Source organism: Carettochelys insculpta, chromosome 14, assembly GCF_033958435.1.
Source record: "Carettochelys insculpta isolate YL-2023 chromosome 14, ASM3395843v1, whole genome shotgun sequence".
Classification (NCBI taxonomy): domain Eukaryota; kingdom Metazoa; phylum Chordata; order Testudines; family Carettochelyidae; genus Carettochelys; species Carettochelys insculpta.
The window spans coordinates 1,191,797-1,208,515 of NC_134150.1; the positions used below are offsets into that span (position 1 = coordinate 1,191,797).

At 67.0% G+C, this 16,719-nt stretch overlaps 1 protein-coding gene across 2 annotated transcripts; it reads right to left on the minus strand.

The window, feature by feature from the left end:
• Nucleotides 1-18: 18 nt before the first annotated feature.
• Nucleotides 19-15,644, minus strand: LOC142020746 (uncharacterized). Of its 2 annotated transcripts, none has more exons than XM_075008890.1 (7): nt 15,234-15,644; nt 11,695-11,796; nt 3,891-4,874; nt 3,610-3,804; nt 3,175-3,300; nt 2,741-2,958; nt 19-819 (listed from the first exon to the last, which is right to left on the minus strand). In XM_075008890.1, exons 1-7 carry the CDS (start codon nt 15,258-15,260, stop codon nt 654-656), a joined length of 1,818 nt encoding a protein of 605 aa, XP_074864991.1. In that variant the 5' UTR covers nt 15,261-15,644; the 3' UTR covers nt 19-653. The 2 variants fall into 2 exon arrangements, with proteins under 2 accessions (XP_074864991.1, XP_074864992.1); XM_075008891.1 differs by lacking the exon at nt 15,234-15,644 and adding an exon at nt 11,899-15,100.
• Nucleotides 15,645-16,719: the final 1,075 nt, after the last annotated feature.

A 16,719-nucleotide genomic window follows, 5' to 3' on the forward strand; every position in this document is an offset into this window, starting at 1 on the left:
CACCACAGGCTCAGTGGGTCATGACAGACAGGCCTTTATTGGAGGAGCAGCTCTTGCAGGGCTGAGGCAGCTGGAGGCGGGGTCCCCCGTGCACGGCACGGCAGGGGCAGGGTGTGACGGAGAGGAGGGCACTCTGCCCTGGGCTAGCGAGAGCCCCCCTGGGGGCACAGGCTGAGCACCGCACCACATCCTGCTGCAGGAGAGCAGGTGAGACCCCCACACCGGCGCAGGCAAGGCGCCAGCCCTCTGCTGCTGCGGAGCGGGCAGCATCGGGCAGGGGCGACCCCCAGCCCTTTGCAGCGCAGGCTGACTTCTGAGGGGCTGGCCTCTGGCTCACTGCCCATGGCTCACACCAGCTGCTGCTCCTGCCCATCCTCGCCCCCAAGCAGGGTCTCAGCCGCAGTCCCGTGGGGCCCAGCCCAGGGCCAGGACAAAAGGGGCCATTAGCCCAGCCTCCCCTCGTCTCCTGCAGGGAGCGTGCTGACTGGCCCTGCCGCAGGAGCTCAGGGCCTGGCCTGGGCACAGGGGTTCTTGGACACCAGCCCTCTTTGGCTGGGGGCCTGGGGGGGTAAGGAGGACGTCTGGCCCCAGCCCAGGCCCCCGGAGTGGGTGTGTCAGGAAGAGAGCAGCAGCAACCAGCGGGACTGGGCCCCTCAGAGTGTGAAGGACAGGTCTGCTCCCCCCACGAAGCGGGACTGGACCTGCTGCAGCGAGCTTCGGGCCTGGAAGAGCTCAACGTCAGCCATGCTGATCCCCTGGCACATGGAGACGTCCAGGCTCTTCAGCTGGCCGCACGCCCTGCCGATGGCTGTCAGTGTCCTGCAAGGGGCACAAAATGAGCTCAAACTAGCTACAAGCATAACGGGAAACAAGAAGGCTTTTTACAAATACATTGGTAACAAAAGGAAGACCAAGGAGAGGGTAGGGCCATTGGTCAGTGAGGAGGGAGAAACAGTGACAGGGAATTTGGAAATGGCAGAGATGTTTAATGATTTCTTTGTTTCGGTCTTCACTGAGAAATCTGAAGGAATGCCTAACACAGAGAATGCTAGTGAAAAAGGGGGAGGCTTAGAAGTTGAAATAAGAAAAGAACAAATTAAAATTTACTTAGAAAAATTTAGATGTCTGCAAATCACCAGGGCCTGATGAAATGCATCCTAGAATCCTCAAGGAGCTGATAGAAGGTCTCTGAGCCTTTAGCAATCATTTTTGGTAAATCGTGGGAGACGGGAGAGACTCCAGAAGACTGGAAAAGGGCAAATATAGTACCCATTTATAAAAAGGGGAACAAGAATAACCCGGGAAACTACAGGCCAGTCAGCTTAACTTCTGTGCCAGGAAAGATAATGGAGCAGGTCATTAAAGAAATCATCTGCAAGCAGTTGGGAGGTGGTAAGGTGATAGGGAACAGCCAGCACGGTTTTGTTAAAAACAGATCCTATCAAACCAATTTAACAGCTTTCTTTGATAGAATAACGAGCCTTGTGGATAAGGGAGAAGCGGTGGATGTGGTATACCTAGACTTCAGTAAAGCATTTGACACGGTCTCACATAATATACTTATCAATAAACTACACAAATACAACTTAGATGGGGCTACTATAAGGTGGGTGAACAACTGGCTGGATAACCGTACCCAGAGAGTCGTTATTAATGGTTTTCAATCCTGCTGGAAAGGTATAACTAGTGGGGTTCCACAGGGGTCTGTTTTAGGACCGGTTCTGTTCAATATCTTCATTAACAATTCAGATATTGACATAGAAAGTACACTCATTAAATTTGCAGATGATACCAAGCTGGGAGGGGTTGCAACTTCTTTGAAGGAGAGGGTCATAATTCAAAATGATCTGGATAAACTGGAGAAATGGGCTGAGGTAAACAGGATGAAGTTTAATAAGGACAAATGCAAAGTGCTCCACTTAGGAAGGAACAATCAGTGTCACACGTACAGAATGGGAAAGGACTGCCTAGGAATGAGTACAGCAGAAAGGGATCTGGGGGTTATAGTGGACCACAAGCTAAATATGAGTCAACAGTGTGATGCTGTTGCAAAAAAAGCAAACATGATTCTAGGATGCATTAACAGGTGTGTTGTGAACAAGACACAAGAAATCGTTCTCCCGCTCTACTCTGCGCTGGTTAGGCCTCAGCTGGAGTATTGTGTCCAGTTCTGGGCACCGCAGTTCAGGAAGGATGTGGAGAAATTGGAGAGGGTCCAGAGGAGAGCAACGAGAATGATCAAAGGTCTAGAGAACATGACCTATGAAGAAAGGCTGAAAGAATTGGGCTTGTTTAGTTTGGAAAAGAGAAGATTGAGGGGGGACATGATAGCAGTTTTCAGGTATCTAAAAGGGTGTCATAAGGTAGAGGGAGGGAACTTGTTCCTCCTTGCCTCTGAGGATAGAACAAGAGGCAATGGACTGAAATTGCAGCAGGGGAGGTTCAGGTTGGACATTAGGAAAAAGTTCCTAACTGTCAGGGTGATCAAACACTGGAACGAATTGCCAAGGGAGGTGGTAGAATCTCCATCACTGGAGCTATTTAAGAAGAGGTTAGATAGGTGGCTTTCAGGGATGGTCTAGAAAGTGCTTGGTCCTGCCATGGGGGCAGGGGGCTGGACTCCATGGCCTCTCGAGGTCCCTTCCAGTCCTACTCTTCTATGATTCTAAGTCAGGGCTCTTCTCCCGGGCCAGGCCGGGCCCTGCCCAAGCCAGCCTTAGGAAGGCCTCAAGCTACTTACTGGCTGGTGAGCTGGCTGCAGCCAGAAACAACGAGGTGCTGGAGCCTGTGCAGAGAGCTGGAAGCTTCCATGAAGCCCTGATCAGTCAGCTTCCTGCAGTGACTCAGGGACAGCTGCTCCAGGCTGGGGCAAGCCCTGGCCACAGCCCCCAGGCTGGCATCGGTGAGCTCGGGCAGCAGGCTGAGGGACAGGCGCCTCAGGGCAGGGAAGCGGATGACCTAGGTGCCAGAGGGACGGAAGCACACTGATTAGCATGGCGCCCTCAGGCTGTGTTTTGGTGGGTGGTGCACATTGCCTCAGGCCACACAACAAAATTCATACCCCCCATGGATGGAACTAGGAAGGGGTTGCTTTCTACAGGCAGGGCAGCGTCTAACCCAGCCAGCCAGCGGTCCCAGCACCACAGGCTGCCTCCCGCCTCCCGGCAGCCCTACCTTGGCCACGCTGGCATCTGTCAGGTTGCTGCAGGCTGTGAGGTCCAGCTCTTGCAGCTGCCGGAGTGCCTGCAGGGAGGCCCGGGGCCGCCCCTCGGTCTCACTCCAGGAGGCATCACTGGGGCTCTGGGTGCAAGAAGAATCCCACATTACCGAAGCTCTGGCTGAATTTAGCCTGGAGCCCTTCTGCCAAGAGAAGGCACCAAAGTTACCCAGAGCAGAGCCTGGTGGGTGCTCGGCCTGCCCTCCACCAAGCCGGGGCCCTGCCCTGCTGCCCAGAGAGGAGGGCCAGCCCCCAGTCCCAGTCCACGCACTGAGCTGGGGCTGGGCAGCCCCGGCCCCCACCCCCACGCATTGCTGAGCATCGTGTTCACCCACTCCAGCCCTCAGCTTTCGCTCCTCAGGCAGCAGCTGGGCTCCAGAGCAGGCGCTCACCTCTCCGGCCTCCTCTGTGCCTAGAAGGCCCCCGTCTGTCACCTCCTTGCACCAGGCCAGGCGCAGGACAGTCAGCTGGGGGAGGTGGGTGGAGATCGCCCAGACGCTGGCGCGGGAGATGGAGCAGCAGGAGGAGAGGTCTAATGCCTGCAGAGAGCCGCCGAGGGACCTGGCCAGCGAGAGGACAGAGCGGTCCTGGGAGAAGGCAGAAGAGGGGGAAGGCAGAGCTGTGTGGAGCAGGCGGGGGAGCAGCTGTGCCAGCAGCAAGCCGGGGGACTTACTTGGAGCAGAGAGCAGCAGGCGAGGCTGAGGGAGGTCAGGCGAGGCTGCCGGTCGCGGGAGCAGCACGCTTGCACGAGCTCGCTGCCGCTCACCAGGCTGCACTCGGCCACATCCAGGCTCCGCAGGCTGCAGAGCTCTGCCACGTGCTGGAATGCCCTGTCTGTCAGCCGGGGCAGCTTCCCCAGGTGCAGGCTCCGCAGGGAGCGCAGGCCCCTTGACACAGCCAGGACGGCCCGGTCGGACAGCTCCGAGCACCCCGTGAGGTCCAGCAGGGTCAGGTGAGGCTGGTGTGCACAGAGGAGCCCGATGGCCTCGCTGGAGAGCTCCTTGCAGTGCTGCAGCACCAGCTCCCGGAGGCACAGCCCCTCCAGCTGCACCAGGGACCCCAGCGCCCGTGGGCTGAGGCCAGTGCCGCTCAGGTCCAAGGCCCGCAGGCTGCCGGCCCGCTCCTGCAGGAAGCGCAGGAGGTTGTGGAAGGACAGCAGCGCAGAGGAGCTGGTGCTGCTGGGACCCCCGCAGGGCTCAAACTGGAAGGTGAGGTGGCAGCGCGCGAGCGAGAGCCTGGCCAGGCGCGGCATGAAGCCTGTGAGCCGATTGAAGCTGAGGTCCGAGAGGTGGCGCAGGCCAGCCAGCTCCAGCTCCTGGAGGCCGGTCAGCGCTCGCTGGACTTGGCTCACGGCCTCGGGCTCGGCGAGCAGCGTCCCGGCCATGAAGAGGCTGTTGCAGCCGCCCAGGTCCAGCGAGGAGAGGCAAGGGCAGGCCAGGAGGAGGGGCAGGAAGGCCGACTCGGGCAGGCTGCTCCCGCGCAGACACATGCTGCGCAGGTGGGGCCCCAGGTGAGAGGAGACGGCCTGGATCACGGCCCTGGAGACAGAGGAGCTGTCCAGGTTGGCCAGGCGGACGCAGCTCGGGTGCCGTCGGGCTAGGCTCTCAATGACAGGCAGGGAGGCCGAGGAGGCTGGGATGTCGTACACCACGTTCTCCTAGAACCACAGCGGAGAGAGGCCCTGGCTGCAAGCACAGCCCTGGGGAGGGGACTCTGGCCCTGGCCCCGGCTGGAGGCAGGGCTCCCAGGAGGGGAGAAGTGCTGCAGACAGGACTGGAGGGGCCCGAGGCCCCTGCGTGGGGCAGACTGAGCTGGTGCATGGGAAGCAGAGCCCAGGGCGCGACACTGGGAGAACAAGCCTGGCCACTGCCTGAGGCCTGCCCCCCAACAAACTCCTTTCAGCGTCGTGACGCCACTTGGGACCGCACACTGGACGTGCTACTCCGCCAGAACTGTGAGGTCTCACGCCTCTCTGCTACTGTCACCAACCCAGACCCAGCCTGCCGCCCCCCGCTCACCACTGGGGGGCTCAGCACAGACAAACCCCCCCAACTAACCCAGCCCGGGCCCAGACTCTCACTCCCCAGCTCACCACTGGGGGGCCCAACACAGAAACCCTCATCCCATCCCCACACCTCACCAACCTGGAGCAGAGCCCAGTCCCCCTTGCAGCTAACCCAACCCAGGGCAGAACATGAGCATCCCCCGCCCAACCCCCCTCGCAGCTAACGCAACCCAGGGGAGCACATGGACACCCCACACCCAGCCCCCCTTGCAGCTAACCCAACCCAGGGCCAAGCCTGGGCACACCCCACCCAGTCCCCCCTTGCAGCTAACCCAACCCAGGGGAGCGCATGGACACCCCACACCCAGCCCCCCTTGCAGCTAACCCAACCCAGGGCCAAGCCTGGGCACACCCCACCCAGTCCCCCCTTGCAGCAAACCCAACCTAGGGCACAGCATGGACACACCCCGCCCAGCCCCACTTGCAGCTAACCCAACTCAGGGGAGCGCATGGACACCCCCAGCCCAGTCCCCCTTGCAGCAAACCCAACCCAGAGCACAGCATGGACACCCCACACCCAGCCCCCCTTGCAGCTAACCCAACCCAGGGCTGAGCATGGACACCCCCTGCCCAGTCCCCCTTGCAGCCAACCCAACCCAGGGCACAGCATGGGCACCCCCCCATCCAGTCCCCCTTGCAGGTAACCCAGCCCAGGGCTGAGCATGGACACCCCCCGCCCAGTCCCCCTTGCAGCCAACCCAACCCAGGGCACAGCATGGACATCCCCCGCCGTGGGAAGGGCTGACAGAAAAGGTGGCTCACACCTGCTGCTAGGCCCGGGAGCCGGACAGAGGAGCCAGCAGCGGCAGGGGAGCTCAGCCTTCTCTCAAGCTCTGCACCACCCGCCCCATGGCTCTGCCTGGTTCCTAACGCCCCTGCCCACCCAAGAGCAGAGTTCCTCACACAGCTGCAGCCACACGGCGCCCACGGGGAGGGGCTGTGGGGACGGTGCCGGGGCTGAGCGGCTGCTCGTGGGCCCACGGGGAGGGGATTTGGGGACGGTGCTGGGGCTGAGCGGCTGCTCGCGGGCCCACGGGGAGGGGCTGTGGGGACGGTGCCGGGGCTGAGCGGCTGCTCGTGGGCCCACGGGGAGGGACTCTGGGGGACGGTGCCCGGGCTGAGCGGCTGCTCGCGGGCCCACGGGGAGGGGCTGTGGGGGACGGTGCCGGGGCTGAGCGGCTGCTCGCGGGCCCACGGGGAGGGGCTGTGGGGGACGGTGCCGGGGCTGAGCGGCTGCTCGCGGGCCCACGGGGAGGGGCTGTGGGGGACGGTGCCGGGGCTGAGCGGCTGCTCGCGGGTCCACGGGGAGGGGCTGTGGGGACGGTGCCGGGGCTGAGCGGCTGCTCGCGGGTCCACGGGGAGGGGCTGTGGGGACGGTGCCGGGGCTGAGCGGCTGCTCGCGGGCCCACGGGGAGGGGCTGTGGGGACGGTGCCGGGGCTGAGCGGCTGCTCGCGGGCCCACGGGGAGGGGCTGTGGGGACGGTGCCGGGGCTGAGCGGCTGCTCGTGGGCCCACGGGGAGGGGCTGTGGGGGACGGTGCCGGGGCTGAGCGGCTGCTCGTGGGCCCACGGGGAGGGGCTCTGGGGGACGGTGTCGGGGCTGAGCGGCTGCTCGTGGGCCCACGGGGAGGGACTCTGGGGGACGGTGCCGGGGCTGAGCGGCTGCTCGTGGGCCCACGGGGAGGGGCTGTGGGGACGGTGCCGGGGCTGAGCGGCTGCTCGTGGGCCCACGGGGAGGGGCTCTGGGGGACGGTGTCGGGGCTGAGCGGCTGCTCGTGGGCCCACGGGGAGGGACTCTGGGGGACGGTGTCGGGGCTGAGCGGCTGCTCGTGGGCCCACGGGGAGGGGCTCTGGGGGACGGTGCCGGGGCTGAGCGGCTGCTCGTGGGCCCGCGGGGAGGGGCTCTGGGGGACGGTGTCGGGGCTGAGCGGCTGCTCGTGGGCCCACGGGGAGGGGCTGTGGGGGACGGTGCCGGGGCTGAGCGGCTGCTCGTGGGCCCACGGGGAGGGGCTCTGGGGGACGGTGCCGGGGCTGAGCGGCTGCTCGCGGGCCCACGGGGAGGGGCTCTGGGGGATGGTGCCGGGGCTGAGCGGCTGCTCGTGGGCCCACGGGGAGGGGCTGTGGGGACGGTGCCGGGGCTGAGCGGCTGCTCGTGGGCCCACGGGGAGGGGCTGTGGGGACGGTGCCGGGGCTGAGCGGCTGCTCGTGGGCCCACGGGGAGGGGCTGTGGGGACGGTGCCGGGGCTGAGCGGCTGCTCGTGGGCCCACGGGGAGGGGCTCTGGGGGACGGTGTCGGGGCTGAGCGGCTGCTCGTGGGCCCACGGGGAGGGACTCTGGGGGACGGTGTCGGGGCTGAGCGGCTGCTCGTGGGCCCACGGGGAGGGGCTGTGGGGGACGGTGCCGGGGCTGAGCGGCTGCTCGTGGGCCCACGGGGAGGGACTCTGGGGGACGGTGCCGGGGCTGAGCGGCTGTTCGTGGGCCCACGGGGAGGGACTCTGGGGGACGGTGCCGGGGCTGAGCGGCTGCTCGTGGGCCCACGGGGAGGGGCTGTGGGGACGGTGCCGGGGCTGAGCGGCTGCTCGTGGGCCCACGGGGAGGGGCTGTGGGGACGGTGCCGGGGCTGAGCGGCTGCTCGTGGGCCCACGGGGAGGGGCTCTGGGGGACGGTGTCGGGGCTGAGCGGCTGCTCGTGGGCCCACGGGGAGGGACTCTGGGGGACGGTGTCGGGGCTGAGCGGCTGCTCGTGGGCCCACGGGGAGGGACTCTGGGGGACGGTGCCGGGGCTGAGCGGCTGCTCGTGGGCCCACGGGGAGGGGCTGTGGGGACGGTGCCGGGGCTGAGCGGCTGCTCGTGGGCCCACGGGGAGGGACTCTGGGGGACGGTGCCGGGGCTGAGCGGCTGCTCGTGGGCCCACGGGGAGGGGCTGTGGGGACGGTGTCGGGGCTGAGCGGCTGCTCGTGGGCCCACGGGGAGGGACTCTGGGGGACGGTGCCGGGGCTGAGCGGCTGCTCGTGGGCCCACGGGGAGGGGCTCTGGGGGACGGTGTCGGGGCTGAGTGGCTGCTCGTGGGCCCACGGGGAGGGACTCTGGGGGACGGTGTCGGGGCTGAGCGGCTGCTCGTGGGCCCACGGGGAGGGACTCTGGGGGACGGTGTCGGGGCTGAGCGGCTGCTCGTGGGCCCACGGGGAGGGGCTGTGGGGACGGTGCCGGGGCTGAGCGGCTGCTCGTGGGCCCACGGGGAGGGACTCTGGGGGACGGTGTCGGGGCTGAGCGGCTGCTCGTGGGCCCACGGGGAGGGGCTCTGGGGGACGGTGTCGGGGCTGAGCGGCTGCTTGTGGGCCCACGGGGAGGGGCTGTGGGGACGGTGCCGGGGCTGAGCGGCTGCTCGTGGGCCCACGGGGAGGGGCTGTGGGGACGGTGCCGGGGCTGAGCGGCTGCTCGTGGGCCCATGGGGAGGGGCTCTGGGGACGGTGCCGGGGCTGAGCGGCTGCTCGCGGGCCCACGGGGAGGGGCTCTGGGGGACGGTGCCGGGGCTGAGCGGCTGCTCGTGGGCCCACGGGGAGGGGCTGTGGGGGACGGTGCCGGGGCTGAGCGGCTGCTCGCGGGCCCACGGGGAGGGACTCTGGGGACGGTGCCGGGGCTGAGCGGCTGCTCGTGGGCCCACGGGGAGGGGCTGTGGGGACGGTGCCGGGGCTGAGCGGCTGCTCGCGGGCCCACGGGGAGGGGCTGTGGGGACGGTGCCGGGGCTGAGCGGCTGCTCGTGGGCCCACGGGGAGGGGCTGTGGGGGACGGTGCCGGGGCTGAGCGGCTGCTCGTGGGCCCACGGGGAGGGGCTCTGGGGGACGGTGTCGGGGCTGAGCGGCTGCTCGTGGGCCCACGGGGAGGGACTCTGGGGGACGGTGCCGGGGCTGAGCGGCTGCTCGTGGGCCCACGGGGAGGGGCTGTGGGGACGGTGCCGGGGCTGAGCGGCTGCTCGTGGGCCCACGGGGAGGGGCTCTGGGGGACGGTGTCGGGGCTGAGCGGCTGCTCGTGGGCCCACGGGGAGGGACTCTGGGGGACGGTGTCGGGGCTGAGCGGCTGCTCGTGGGCCCACGGGGAGGGGCTCTGGGGGACGGTGCCGGGGCTGAGCGGCTGCTCGTGGGCCCGCGGGGAGGGGCTCTGGGGGACGGTGTCGGGGCTGAGCGGCTGCTCGTGGGCCCACGGGGAGGGGCTGTGGGGGACGGTGCCGGGGCTGAGCGGCTGCTCGTGGGCCCACGGGGAGGGGCTCTGGGGGACGGTGCCGGGGCTGAGCGGCTGCTCGCGGGCCCACGGGGAGGGGCTCTGGGGGATGGTGCCGGGGCTGAGCGGCTGCTCGTGGGCCCACGGGGAGGGGCTGTGGGGACGGTGCCGGGGCTGAGCGGCTGCTCGTGGGCCCACGGGGAGGGGCTGTGGGGACGGTGCCGGGGCTGAGCGGCTGCTCGTGGGCCCACGGGGAGGGGCTGTGGGGACGGTGCCGGGGCTGAGCGGCTGCTCGTGGGCCCACGGGGAGGGGCTCTGGGGGACGGTGTCGGGGCTGAGCGGCTGCTCGTGGGCCCACGGGGAGGGACTCTGGGGGACGGTGTCGGGGCTGAGCGGCTGCTCGTGGGCCCACGGGGAGGGGCTGTGGGGGACGGTGCCGGGGCTGAGCGGCTGCTCGTGGGCCCACGGGGAGGGACTCTGGGGGACGGTGCCGGGGCTGAGCGGCTGTTCGTGGGCCCACGGGGAGGGACTCTGGGGGACGGTGCCGGGGCTGAGCGGCTGCTCGTGGGCCCACGGGGAGGGGCTGTGGGGACGGTGCCGGGGCTGAGCGGCTGCTCGTGGGCCCACGGGGAGGGGCTGTGGGGACGGTGCCGGGGCTGAGCGGCTGCTCGTGGGCCCACGGGGAGGGGCTCTGGGGGACGGTGTCGGGGCTGAGCGGCTGCTCGTGGGCCCACGGGGAGGGACTCTGGGGGACGGTGTCGGGGCTGAGCGGCTGCTCGTGGGCCCACGGGGAGGGACTCTGGGGGACGGTGCCGGGGCTGAGCGGCTGCTCGTGGGCCCACGGGGAGGGGCTGTGGGGACGGTGCCGGGGCTGAGCGGCTGCTCGTGGGCCCACGGGGAGGGACTCTGGGGGACGGTGCCGGGGCTGAGCGGCTGCTCGTGGGCCCACGGGGAGGGGCTGTGGGGACGGTGTCGGGGCTGAGCGGCTGCTCGTGGGCCCACGGGGAGGGACTCTGGGGGACGGTGCCGGGGCTGAGCGGCTGCTCGTGGGCCCACGGGGAGGGGCTCTGGGGGACGGTGTCGGGGCTGAGTGGCTGCTCGTGGGCCCACGGGGAGGGACTCTGGGGGACGGTGTCGGGGCTGAGCGGCTGCTCGTGGGCCCACGGGGAGGGACTCTGGGGGACGGTGTCGGGGCTGAGCGGCTGCTCGTGGGCCCACGGGGAGGGGCTGTGGGGACGGTGCCGGGGCTGAGCGGCTGCTCGTGGGCCCACGGGGAGGGACTCTGGGGGACGGTGTCGGGGCTGAGCGGCTGCTCGTGGGCCCACGGGGAGGGGCTCTGGGGGACGGTGTCGGGGCTGAGCGGCTGCTTGTGGGCCCACGGGGAGGGGCTGTGGGGACGGTGCCGGGGCTGAGCGGCTGCTCGTGGGCCCACGGGGAGGGGCTGTGGGGACGGTGCCGGGGCTGAGCGGCTGCTCGTGGGCCCATGGGGAGGGGCTCTGGGGACGGTGCCGGGGCTGAGCGGCTGCTCGTGGGCCCACGGGGAGGGGCTCTGGGGGACGGTGTCGGGGCTGAGCGGCTGCTCGCGGGCCCACGGGGAGGGGCTGTGGGGACGGTGCCGGGGCTGAGCGGCTGCTCGTGGGCCCACGGGGAGGGGCTGTGGGGACGGTGCCGGGGCTGAGCGGCTGATCGTGGGCCCATGGGGAGGGGCTGTGGGGGACGGTGCCGGGGCTGAGCGGCTGCTCGTGGGCCCACGGGGAGGGGCTGTGGGGACGGTGCCGGGGCTGAGCGGCTGATCGTGGGCCCATGGGGAGGGGCTGTGGGGACGGTGCCGGGGCTGAGCGGCTGCTCGTGGGCCCATGGGGAGGGGCTCTGGGGACGGTGCCGGGGCTGAGCGGCTGCTCGCGGGCCCACGGGGAGGGGCTCTGGGGACGGTGCCGGGGCTGAGCGGCTGCTCGCGGGCCCACGGGGAGGGGCTCTGGGGGACGGTGCCGGGGCTGCAGAGGGCCTGGAGCTTTCGGCACTAGTTGGAGTCCTTTGTCCTAGGAAAGGGCCGGGTGGAAGGTCTGCCCTGAGGATGGGGCCTTACAGGTCCCGCACGGTGAAGCGGTGAGTGGCCGCAGGGGGATCCCGCTAACACGGGCTCGCACTGTGGCACAGGGGAATGGGCAGGGTCGTTCCGCGTGCTGGGGGCTTCACCTGCCGCAGGGAGTCCAGGGCTGCGAAGTACCAGGTGCGATTCACCAGGGAGGCCTCCTTCCTGTCGGCCAGGGGCAAGAAGCTGAGGATGTAGGCGATGACCTGGGAGGAGAAGAGCAGAGGCCTGGGGAAGGGCCCTGAGCAGGACAAGCAGGGACCACAGCTGGGGCAGCAGGGTGTGCAGGACAGCAGTGCCCAACTCACCTGTTTCCAGGTGCGGCTGTCTGCCATGTGGCGAGGCCTTTGTCGCGCTCAGGCCCTGCCAGCCAGCACCCGCACAGCTCACTGCTCACACAGGCCCAGGAGACCTTCCAGAACCCGGCGTACCCGAAGCTGCGACAGCCGCCCGGCTCCGAGCTGCGAACTACCTCGCTCGGGCCGAGGGCGGGTGAGCTCGGAAATCCCGCCAGGCCAACCTAGCTGCTGGGTGTGTTCAGCAGAAACAGCCAGCTCCCGCCTGTACCCCACAGTCCTTGCCTGCCTCTCTCCCCCCGCCAGAAGGCAAAAGTCCCGGCTGTGCCCTATCCTGGCACCAGCGTCCCCCCGCCAGCACCAACCGGGTAACAAAGCTCGGCGCACACCGCCCGCTTCGGGAGAGCGTGAGCCCAGCCTGTCACCCTCGGCAAGCCGGAGCCGACAGACGAGTCGCTGGCTAGCCCGAGCCAGCAGCCCACCTCTCTTCACTCCTCGGAGGCCGCTGCCCCACTCCCAGGCTGCTCTGCATGTGGTTGGGAGGCGAAACGAGGGTCCCTTTCCCCACTTTGAGCATCAGTGCTGGGACACTGGCTGGGCACACACAGAGACCCTGCCCAGCGCTGCCTCGCGTGCTGGCAGGTCCAGCTCCCAGCCTCCTTTGCGCTGGTGCCTTCCTGTCCCCTTTCGCCAAGCGCACACACTGCAGGCCAGGCCAGGTGGGACACTCATCACCAGAGACCAGGGCAACGGGGCTCCTGAGTTTGTTTGGCTCCAGCAGAAACAGTGTCGTTGCTGAGTTGCAGCAGCCGGGTTTTCCTTCCTTGGCCAGAGCCTGGGGACTCGAGAAGAAGGGCTGGAGAGGCCCCAGAGTGCTTAGGAACGCCTGGCTAGGTATGAACAGCCTGGCCTGCTTACCACACAACCTACTCACCTGCGTGGCCTGGAGCTGCCTGCTGACCTGGATCCTAAAGCAGGCCCTTGGAAGGACCCCGCAGAGTGCCAGCCCCCCAGGGAAGGCCATGCAATGCTCCAGCACGTCTGCATCACACTGCGAGCTCTGCCCAGGGAGTCCCACTGACACAGACGGGTTCCGAGACCTCTACGTGCTGCCAGGCCTTGCGCCCCTCAGCGGCTCCAGGCAGGGCGGGGTGTCAGCCTGGGGAGGTTAAGACCTGGGCCAGCCTGGCTAAGCCAGCACTCCAAGCAGCCTTACTACCCTGGGGTCCATTCTGGGTCCTCTCCCCCTGTCACCTCCTTGTTAGTCCTGGGAAGGAGCTGCTGAGGCTCCAAAGGCTGCTCTCACCCCCTCCTACCACCCCTGCCATGTTCCTGTCAGAGAGGCCACATTCCGGGTCTCCCAACGCTGGTCTGCTGTCCCAGCCCAAAGAGGCCCAGCTCTGCCCTCGGAGCAGTGCAGTTAACCCCTGTGCACCCCAGGGGCCGTGCACCTTACAGAACATGCCCCAGGCAGCCTCCGGAGCTCTGCACCAGGCACGAGCCCCTGAGGTTACTGTGCTCCCACATCTGCTGAGTGAGTTCACTCGTGCGACTCCCAGGCAGGCCCCAGCAGGAGGGTCCAGTGCCCTGCCAACACCCGACTGCAGCTCCCCTAACTGTGCAGCTGGCCCGTACCCGGGAAACTGCCAAGAAATGCCTCTGCCTGGGTCTACGGCGGGCAGGTGGGTGGGGAGGGGATGCTCAGGACAACAGCCTGCGCCCACAGGTAAGAAGCTGGGCATGCAGACTTCCTCTTGTCAAATCCCTTCATCTCTCAGGCTGCGCTTGGACGCGGGCGTCATGTCGGTGTGAGAGCAGGGAAGACCCACAAGGGCTGAGTCCACAGAGGGCTGCAGTCTGGGGCCCAGTCTGAGAAGAAGGCAGAGAGGGCAGCTGAGGGAGAACAGGGCAGAAAGGCAGAGATGCAGTCTGGAGAACGCAAGCTATTCCCCCAGCCTAGTGCTCGTTATTGCTCAGCACTCTGATCATGCGTTAGCTGCTCCTATCAGCATCCTTAATGACCCCTCTCCAGGGTGTCTCCACAGCAGCGCTCTCATCACAGGACAACTTTGGTGCCCTGTACAGGCATGCAACTCTTCTGATCCGAAGGGCTCTCGTGAGACAGAGCCACATCCTGCAGGGGGCTGAGCGCTCAGCTCCCACTGAAGTCCAAGTTGGTCCAAGTTGGTCAGTGACATCAAAAGGAAACTGAAGATGTTTGCATCCTGGAGGAGGCATGCAGCACCTTGCAGGATGGGCCTTCCAGACGTGCCTGGCGTTGTCGATCACTCCATTCCAGGGCAGGACAGAGCTGAGTTCCCCCGTGGGGAGAGGGTGCTGTCAGGAGCAGAGGGCGAGCCCCCATGGTGGGCAGAACTGAAGCTAGCGGAGCGTTTCCCAACCCCTACATCTAAGTCCTCCCAGTAATGCCCCCATCACGTCCACAACCACCAAAGCTCAGCAACGGCCAGACTGCCTCAGACTGATGGCCCATCTAGCGCATTGCCCGCTGTTGTGGTGCCAGGTGCTTCGGAGGAACTCAGCAGAACAGAACAGTTCTCCAGGGGTCCACCCCCTGTCCCAGCTCCTGGCAGTTCAGGGACAGCCAGGGCATGGGGTTGGGTCCTTGCCCACCTGGCTAACAGCCATCGCTGAACGCCTCCTCCCTGGACTTAGCTAATGCCTTTTTAAACCCATTTCTAGCATTGGCCTTCACACCAGTCCCCGGCTGACGGCATGCTGTGTGAAGACGTGCTGCCTTTGGTGAGAGCTGAACCTCCAGCCAGGCCATTTCACTTGGTTCCTGTGTGACAGGAAGGGGTATGTAACGCCTCCTGATTCACTTTGTACAACATTCGTCCACAGCCAGTGTGTGACTCATAGAGATTTCAGGTCTCAGAGAGGGCCCTGCAGCAGGCTCTCACACTGTCTTCTCCCAGGGAACAGCTTAGCTGGAAGGCAAGCAGTTGGCTGCAGACACTCCTTCCAGCACCGCTCTTGGAGTGTTCTCCTAGTAGACTGTGGCCACAGGTGCATACACCTTTGCCTGGCATGTGGGAAAGGTGTGATCCACTCTCGTAAGCCCGAGGGAGTAGCAGCGCTGGGGGAGTGAGGCTGTCCCTGGAGGGCAGGATCCACCCTTGGGACAGAGGCAAAAGGCTACATTCTAGCAGCCCATGCAGGTAACTAAGTCTGGGCCCTTCCTCCACGCTGGGGCCCAAGGCAACACAGGAATATCGTCCTCATCAGAATCCCACTCCTACTTATGTAATTCGTGACCTTCAGACACTGAGGACTGAGAAGTGTCATGGGGTCCCCCATCCAGCTGAGCAACCAGAGGGTGTTACCTCCACGGGGAGCGGTCGCGACTCCATGCTGGCCTCCAGCACTCAGCAGCAGCATCTGCCCCTTCACAGGACCCACAGCACAGACTGCTCCTGCTCAGGGCCTGCTGCTCCCCTTGGTCCGTCCCGGTGAGCGCTTCAGCCTTTGCAGTCCACACAGAGAGCTGTCAACACCCAACCCTCTGCCAAGCCCCCATCTTGCCTCTCCGTACTTCCTGTAACCATGTGTCTGCCTGACGGTGCCGCCCCCGTCCATCCGCCCGCCAAGCTGTTCCCACCTCCACCTGCCTGTCTGACCCACTGACCCCAGCAAGAGCTCCCTGTAAGCCAAGCACTTAGGTGCCACACAGGACAGTGAGGTGCCACCCCGCAGGTCAGCAGAGCGACCCCAGTCGGCAGCCTGTATATGTCCGTCTTACTGCCCCCACCCCGCCTGTCCGTCCTACTGCCCCCACCCCGCCTGTCCGTCCGTCCGTCCTACTGCCCCCACCCCGCCTGTCCGTCTTACTGCCCCCACCCCGCCTGTCCGTCCGTCCGTCCGTCCTACTGCCCCCACCCCGCCTGTCCGTCTTACTGCCCCCACCCCGCCTGCCTGTCCGTCCGTCCTACTGCCCCCACCCCACCTGTCCGTCCGTCCGTCCGTCCTACTGCCCCCACCCCGCCTGCCTGTCCGTCCGTCCGTCCGTCCTACTGCCCCCACCCCGCCTGTCCGTCCGTCCGTCCTACTGCCCCCACCCCGCCTGTCCGTCTTACTGCCCCCACCCCGCCTGTCCGTCCGTCCGTCCGTCTTACTGCCCCCACCCCGCCTGTCCGTCTTACTGCCCCCACCCCGCCTGTCCGTCCGTCCGTCCGTCTTACTGCCCCCACCCCGCCTGTCCGTCTTACTGCCCCCACCCCGCCTGCCGGTCCGTCCGTCCGTCCTACTGCCCCCACCCTGCCTGTCCGTCCGTCCGTCCGTCCTACTGCCCCCACCCCGCCTGTCCGTCCGTCCGTCCTACTGCCCCCACCCCGCCTGTCCGTCCGTCCGTCCGTCCTACTGCCCCCACCCCGCCTGTCCGTCTTACTGCCCCCACCCCGCCTGTCCGTCCGTCCGTCCGTCTTACTGCCCCCACCCCGCCTGTCCGTCTTACTGCCCCCACCCCGCCTGCCGGTCCGTCCGTCCGTCCTACTGCCCCCACCCCGCCTGTCCGTCCGTCCGTCCGTCCTACTGCCCCCACCCCGCCTGTCCGTCCGTCCGTCCGTCCTACTGCCCCCACCCCGCCTGTCCGTCCGTCCGTCCGTCTTACTGCCCCCACCCCGCCTGCCTGTCCGTCCGTCCGTCCGTCCCGCACCCAACTCCTCGGTGTGCCCAACACCACTTCCCCGCCCCTGCCCAACAAGCCTCGCCTCCCTTCGCCGGAACTTCCGGGTTCACCATGGCAACGGCGCGGAGACTGCTGGGAACTGTAGTTCGCTGCAGAGGCCTTCCCTCGTCTGTTTCACTCCCCCC